Source organism: Centruroides vittatus, unplaced genomic scaffold (genome assembly GCF_030686945.1).
Source record: "Centruroides vittatus isolate TY-2023 unplaced genomic scaffold, ASM3068694v2 contig_543, whole genome shotgun sequence".
Classification (NCBI taxonomy): domain Eukaryota; kingdom Metazoa; phylum Arthropoda; class Arachnida; order Scorpiones; family Buthidae; genus Centruroides; species Centruroides vittatus.
Window position 1 is genome coordinate 610,236 of NW_027122319.1, and position 8,295 is coordinate 618,530.

The window sequence follows — 8,295 nt, forward strand, 5'->3', positions numbered from 1 at the left end:
ACTTTTTATTCAACTGGCCCATTGTAATTTCTGAAATGCATCTGGGTAAAATAAAATTGTTGATTGGCTAGTAATTACAAAGTCTGTGAATGTGATAATTCCTAAAAAACAACTGGTTACATATTAAGATTAAAGAAACAGAATAGAAGCAAAGGATAAATCTTAGTACTAAATATTTCTATCACTATTGAAAAATTGAGTGTACCTGTTCACATGCTTTTCTTCCTGTCTACCTTTCCTGACTTACATGTTCATGTTTTCTTGATAACAATGTGAGTTATCAGAAATCACCCTAGAGTACAGGTATACCTCATCTTACGTCAGTAATTGGTTCCAGGAAAGGAGACATAAGTCGAAAAATGATGTAAATCGAATTTACTTGTGTAGTTACGACGTAAGTCGAAACTACGACTTACGTTGTAACTAAACGCCAATAATGGAGGAAACGCCAATAATGAGCACTTAAAGACCACTAAATAAGACAACAACACAGAAACACAGATGTTTTCATGTTTTGTTCTCTAGGATTTATGATGATTATATTAACATTTACTGTAAATGTACATATTTTAATATGATTTTATGTGCTTTCAATGCTTTTCTAGTGATATTACGACTTCAATGTTTGTGGCAGACAGATTTAACGTCGAATAAACTGACTTAAACTTGATTTTTTTATTTTTCCATATACTTTTTTGACAAACATTGCATAATTGGGAACAACGTAACTCAAGGTATACCTGTAGATGTTTAGACTTTCATACTTTCCCATGGCACCATTTTTGACCCTGTGTACCTCAGAACTTTGGCAAGAAACCTCCTGAAGAACCATTACTGAAACCATTACTGGTCCCTGAGGGGACCAGTAATGGTTTCTCTCAATAGTCGAAGTCAGTTAGATCGGTCAATCTGATCACATCCACAAACAGGATTGTTGTGGCGTCAAGTTATACCTTCTAGGATTGAAGAAAAAGTCTAAAGGCCATTATCACAAATTTATTTACAGGTAATTATAACTCTACATACAGAAGGTTATAACAACATCGATTGTATAGACAAAAGTCAGAGCACATGAGATGGACATCTGAAACGAAGCACATCGAGCCGAAAAGTGGTTAGCATCAACCCTGATGTCATGCCAGTTGGGGACAGTGGTCAGTCGCAGTGTTGCCAACCGCCGCAGACCTCATAACCCGAGGCTCTTAACACACAACACACTACTTGACAACTTTTGGACATGTAGGCCTACTATACCTTGAATCTTATTTGGTCATAATTAGTCGAATCTGCCTACTTTAAGTCATTTCCAAGTAATGGCACTGGTTCATTTTATTTGTAACATCCAATATACAAGGTAAGTCAAAAATCCTTTGCAACCTTTTTATTCCAAAAAGTATTGATGATATTTTAATTTTGTTAATATAGTTGCATAGAAAATCATGCAAAATCGTGGAAAATTGGATGGGATTTCTTTGTTGACATCACTTATGATGTAACTTTTTAACAGAAATAATGTAAAAGTTCCAATGACGAAGTAAAAGAGCACTGTTAATGTAAACCATTATTTGGATTCAAATAAGTACACTTAGAACTTTTTGATTTTAACTTTATAAGGAATGAAGGGATTGTTTCATATGACCTTGAAAATGATTTAAGGTCATGTGAAACAAATATATATTTTTATCTAAATTTGTCCATTACTCTGTTAACAAAAGAATTTTTATTATTATTCATAACTTTTCACTGTATCTAAAATAAAAACTAGTGATTTTTTTAAATTCATATCTTTCTTTATAAATTTTTTACAATGTTAAAAAAATTAGAACATTAATGAGTTAAGTTTATAATAAATTTTTTTGACATAACTAAAATAAAAAATAAAGCTGATTTAAAAATATTATGAAAACTATTTTAATATAATATTAAGGTCACTTATGATTACATTTGTCTCAACTTGAAAAATTTCTATTTACTCCTATGTGGATTCATTCCTATTTAGATTTCTATTTATTCCAATTATTTAATTACTATTATTAAAGCAATCTCTACAAAACTACTGGTATAAATTAATATAAATAACCTCAACTAGATGTAAATACCAATAAACCAGCAAAACTAAAAGAAATAAATTAAAAACAAACATTTTAAATGGTCATCCTCATGTTCAAAGATATCAGATATAAATGAATGTTTTTTTTTAAAAAAATAGAACAGAAATTTAAAAGTTATATGTTGAGAAATATGCGCATGTCTAATGCAGCATTTAACATTGTGCTGACAGACCCATGCGACCTAAGTAAGAGAACGATTCCTAGCGACTCACGGAGGGTTAACAAAAAAAAAATTTACAATTACAATGATTAAATAATTGGTTAATTAGATACATTGCATAACATGAGGTATGATGCATCAAGATATCACCATATTCTCAGTTGCTAAAACAGAAATTCTAATTTTGAAATCTTTTCTTTGTAATACTTTTAATAACTTCTTATAGAATTAAGGAAATTTAGTGCTATTCTATTTTGTTATCCACAAAAAGAAATGCTTCTTTGCAGTTTCCATGAAAGCAATAAAATATAAATAACTTTAAATGCCAAATACTAATACAAAAAGCTAAGCCCCACAACTGTCTATCGGCATTATAGAAACGGCTTATTCTGCAAGTATACACACAACACTGATTGCAACCTTCACATGCAGTACATGATGCAATGGCAAATGGTATGTGCTCAATGCCATTTTTTGTATTGAAAGCAAAGATGTTTCACCCTCCACACTTTCAAATGGACTCATGGGGAAACGGGTAATCACAATTTACATTTTCTAAAATCCATCTTAAAGGTTTTGTAATCATTTTCCAAAAGTTTCTTCTGTTGGAAAGCTTTCAAAATTACAAATAGTTTGGTTAATAAATGTCATGCAACATTAATTCAGTTTTATGCAAATTGATCCTTTTTTCTTCAACAATAAAAACCAACCCTTAGAGCAAAGTCAGTTTACATAACAGACAGCCCTCTAATCCTTTATAACAACAATGAATGCAATGAGGGAAGAGAGAAGTAACTGACACAGAAAAAATGAGGGATTTTGAATAGTAAATGCATTTTATTTTATTTTTCTTCATTTAACTATTTAAAAACTCCCTACCTTGACATTAACCTAGCAGAGTGATGTAGAAAAATATGAACATTTTCAGTCTACTTCTAAGACCTGCTTCAGGTCATAAATTTGAAATAGATAAAACACCCAACACTTCAATGTTCAAATGTGTCAAACACAAAAGAGCTCACACTTAAATTTAAATTTAAAATCCTGAAAAACTGACCAATAGGGTATGTCCAAGTGTAGATGTAAAATGTGACAGACCCTGTTTGATATGTCATTATAGAAACTGATTTACAACTTCTACACTTAGACAAATTCTATTGATCAATTTTAGAGGATTTTAATTTGAATTTAAGTGCAAGCTCTTCTGCATTTGACACATTCAAACAATGAAGTATTAGGCATTCCATCTATTTGAAATTTGTGACCTGAAGTAGGTTTTAGAAGTAGACCAAGGGAGTTTTTATTTTTCTGTACATCACTCTGCTGGGTTAATGTCAAGATAGGGAGTTTTTACAATACAGCATAGCCAATTTTTTGGAATACATAATTTTTATATTCTTTAACTATTTCACACACAGTTTACTATAACTTTGACCTCAGGAACTGCAAATTGGTTTTTTAGCTTTTTAAGTCAAAAGCAATCTATCAGAAAGAAGTCTGTTTTACTTTTGAACAAGTTGAATTTGTCAATGTTATAGTTATTGTTTATATGATGTCTCAATAAACCAAATCATCAACTCAGCAAAACAGATGCAAAACTCTTAAACATTTTCATTTGAAGAAGTTCTGCTGAGTCGAAAGTGAGGATTACTGAGACATCATATGACAAAGTAACTTCTGTTAACCTTTCTGTAACTCTTCCATTTAAGTCTAGAGAGTGAATAATAGATGAAACAAAATGTGCTGAAGTCTATTTTGTTATCCACTTTGTTACTTCTACCCATCTACAGTTATCCCATCTACTTACAATCCTAAATCCAAATATAACAAGTAATAAAACAGACATGTAATAAATATCTGTTTTGGTAATTTTTCTAAATTTTACTACTTCAAATTTAAATTTTTTCTGTTTTTTTTTTTTTTTTTAAATTGCCCCAAAAGATCCAAACCCCTTTTTTTTTGCTTACTCTTCAAAAGAAACCTTTTTTTTTCCTAGGGACTAAAATGGAGCTAGCTCCACTTTCACTAGACTTTCCTAAAGACCTTTGCTTCCTTATTAACAGAAATCCAATGACATTCAGTAGTGTCAGTAGTGCCATTTGCTGCCATGTGCACCTTACGTCATGACATTTGTAACTTTGTTGTGTCCAAGTGAAAAATAAAATGGAAAAGTTGCCAAAATTCTTATAATAAATTAATATCATTAAAAAAAATGTTCTGAAAGAATTGTATCACATTAAGAAAATGGGTAAAAGACTGTGGTAAAAAAAATTCAATCAATAAAAATTTGTTGTAAAGACAGTATGTTGTCTTAAAATATCAAGTTTATGAGGAATTTAAGAAATTAAAATGTGTCAATTTTTCCAATAAAAATTTAATGAACAAAAAATTCAGGATTACTGTTTTGTAAATTTGAAAAGAATGAATAAGAAAGAAAGGAAAAAATTGAAGTTAATTCATAACTACATTTAAAAATAGTTAAGCTAACTATTGCCAGAAAATTAAGCTATAAAATGAATTCTTACTTGAAATGTTTGTATAAATTATCATATAAAATAATATTGATATGACAAAGAAATTTTATTTGAGTATAGAAAACTAATTAATCATTTGTTTACAACACACACAAAATACAAACATCCAATATTTTATCAGTTTTTTTAATACTAACAAACAAAAATTAAAGCACACATACTTAACTGTTTATCACCACAAAAATAAATACAATAAATATTAAACACCTAAAACAGTATTTAATATTTATTGTATTTATTGTTTTTACTGTATAATATTTATTGTATTTATTTTATTGTCTTATGCTTTTTTTTACATACAATAAAATCCGAAAATTATAATCAAATTATTTGACAGATTTCAGTCACGTAACGATTTTTGTTTTCATTTCAATCCAGCGAATTATTAAAAGGTAAAACAAAATTTAAAACGACCGTTTTTAATTATTTAAAACCAATAAAGTGCGAATTTATAAATAAGTTTATAATTTTCAAAATTTTTGACTAAAAGTTCATAAATATTTTACAATATTTATACAACTTGATAAGATATCATCCAAGCACGACATTCAGAAAATGTCTGGGTATTTCTTTTCAAAATAGTTTCTATTATTGCCGTCTCAATGGACAACACTGATAAAAATTATGACGAAACAGTCAAAAACATCTACCATTAAATTAATAATATTTTAATTAAAGAGAATTCGCTTTCAATCTATCTATCGAGAAAAACAATCATCCAACATTTTATCTTTTATAATCAAATTTAGATAAAATATTGAAAATCAAAACAATTATGGTAAAGTTTATGGTAAATGGAATGAGAGAATGAGAAAAGTGACTTACTCAAATATAAAAAACAAAGTGCATGTAATTATGATGAGGCCAACAGTGAAGTAAAAGACTCCAGTCTGCCTTGCCATCATTATTCTGCCATCGCAGTAAAACTTGTTCCTGCCTGGAAACACTTCCCATTTCCTCACAACAACGTGCTGCATCTCGACAGTGGACGGGGATACGACACAATAATTCAACGCGTTTTGAGGTTTCACCATTGAGTCGTAAGATTGGTCCATTTAGAAATATTCAATTTTCCCACCATTGCTCTTGCAATTAAAACATGAGAACAAAAAAAATCATTATATTTCTCTTGAGCAAATTATCAGCTTACATCACTCCATTCCACTATCTCGTCATATACAACATCTTAATCATTCTTACCCAATTTTATTCAATTTCTATGAAATGTGCACTTTTTTTTATATTCACAAAATGTATTTCGAGTTCTGAAAAATTGTCAAACACAACTTAAATAGTAGAAAACTAGCGATTTTATCAGATGTATTTTTCCGACGATGACATACCGCCACAAAAAATGGATTCCCTCCAAACACACCAACCGAGCATGCGCTATAAATATACTCTGCGGTATTCTGTCATCCTTTACCGCGCCTAAACTACTGAATTTTTGATTTTCACGAAATTTTATCGCTTTAATTATCAATTTTTAATTATAATCTGTTGCTATTTTAATATTTTACCTAATGTATTTTTATTAAAAAAATTAATTTAAAATAATTCTGTTTACTTATTTCAAGCGTGAAATTATTATTAATATTATTATTATTTCTTCTAATTTTTATCAAAAATGAAAAATGTGTTTTAAAAAATCGAAAAATAAATTAAAAGTTAATATAAGACCAAAATAGGAAATTAAAGTAAATTCATTTATGTGTTAAATAGGTCGCCGATAGAGAGTAAAGCGATTTATAGTCCCCTATCTATGACCTATTTCATTTTTCTAAAAGAAAAATTATCTTTTTCTCGGCCAAGATAGAAAAGTAATAAGCAATACGCCTAATTGTTTTCAAGAAGCAGGAATAATAGCTATATTTCCTCAATTTTTAAATTGTTAATTATGTGTTCTTTCAATAACTTTTGAATACGAAATAAATACCATTGAAGTAATTAAGGTTTATGTCCCGGACCATGTGTCCCGGTTTAGGAGAAGGAGGGGTATGAGAAAAGATCAAAAGACCACGTAGGAGAAGGGGTAAGTAAGTTAAAAGATACCATGTGGTTATAGTTATTTCAATAAAGTAAATTAAAAACTATATATACAGTATTATATGCTGCATTCAAAAAGATATTGTTATTTTTACAACTAGTCAATTAAATTAAACCGATTTTCTTGCATTAATTAATTTATTATTGCGAGCGAAAGCCACGAAACTTGTCGTCTTTCTAAACACGCTACGACTAAAAACCTCAGGAAACGTGCCGGACAATTCTACCAGAGAGAATAGACACCTCAACACAGAATCGCCGCTGTAGTTATATTTTTACTCTGTGATGATATCTAGCCAAAAAAAAGAATAACAAGGTATGCTTTTAAAAAATTTTCTACTTTATTATATTACGTAAAAAACTTCCTTGCAGCTCAACAACTAATTGTTGTTTGTTGTAGCTGGGTACTGAACCCCAGGCATCCGGTGGGGTACTGTAACCACTCGGGGATATGTCGGCCCCTGTCTCTCATTACAAGGCCACTTCATTGTGAGCCTAGCGGAATCCATAATGAGCTTTCTTAAAAATAGCCCTTTTAGTATCCACAGAGCAGAAAGAGTTTAAAAATGTTCGGGGCTGTAATGGAATTAATATTTCTAGATAACGTCAACAATTTTCATAAACTTTAATAACTACTTAAAAGGGGTTTTTTGGACAAATAAACCGAAATGTTATGTTTTTCAAATCCAACGTTCACTCGAGTTCAAGAATTACTCAGATGACGATTTTATTCCCAGATATCTTAAAGGTTTAGTTTGTTTTAAGAGGCCGTCCATAAATTACGTAAGGGCGATTTCGGCCATTCTAGACCCCCACCCATCCGTGTAAGAAACTGTAATATTTTCTTTGATCCCCCCTCCCCTTACCTATCTTACGTAATATTTAGGCATGATTTAAAAAAAAAGATTTTAACAAAAAAATTTTTTTATGAAACCCTAAAAATCTTAGGTCCAAAGTATATAATTATTAATTAGTTAATTAATATGTACTATTATTTATAAAGACTTTATGTGAACAAATTTAAAAATATAAAAATTTAATGAATTCGAATGAACAATTTATTTTAAGAACTTTATTTTTTAATTATCAGCAATTATTATCATTAATCAACGTCATAATATTCATTTTTATATTAATTTTAATTTTCACAAAAGGACGCAAAAAACTTTGACAGATTGACTAGCTACTACGCGTGTAAACAGAAACGTCATACAAAACAAAACAAAAGAGAGAAACCACCACACTGCCTTTCTCCCATGATAAAAAATGCGTAGAGCATGAATCTGCTAGCGTTATTATTCTATCACGTCACACGAGATGGCATTGGTACAATGAGCGTTCTTAATAGAAACCGCCAAATTGAAGCTAAATTCAAAACTATACCACTCAACGATCAAAAAATAAAAAATAAGAATATTACGTAAGACGAGATCTATTACCCCCC

At 29.8% G+C, this 8,295-nt stretch overlaps 1 protein-coding gene across 2 annotated transcripts in view; it reads right to left on the reverse strand.

The window, feature by feature from the left end:
* The window catches only part of LOC136978492 (palmitoyltransferase ZDHHC18-B-like), a 68,629-nt gene extending 62,444 nt beyond the window's left edge, over positions 1-6,185 (reverse strand). The window contains exon 1 of one of the 2 annotated variants that reach the window (XM_067274206.1): positions 5,631-6,185. In XM_067274206.1, coding sequence (XP_067130307.1) covers positions 5,631-5,860 — 230 coding nt within the window. In that variant the 5' untranslated portion in view covers positions 5,861-6,185. The remainder of the gene's footprint in view (positions 1-5,630) is intronic. The other variant, XM_067274207.1, reaches the window with a different exon arrangement.
* Between the last annotated feature and the right edge of the window lie 2,110 nt (positions 6,186-8,295).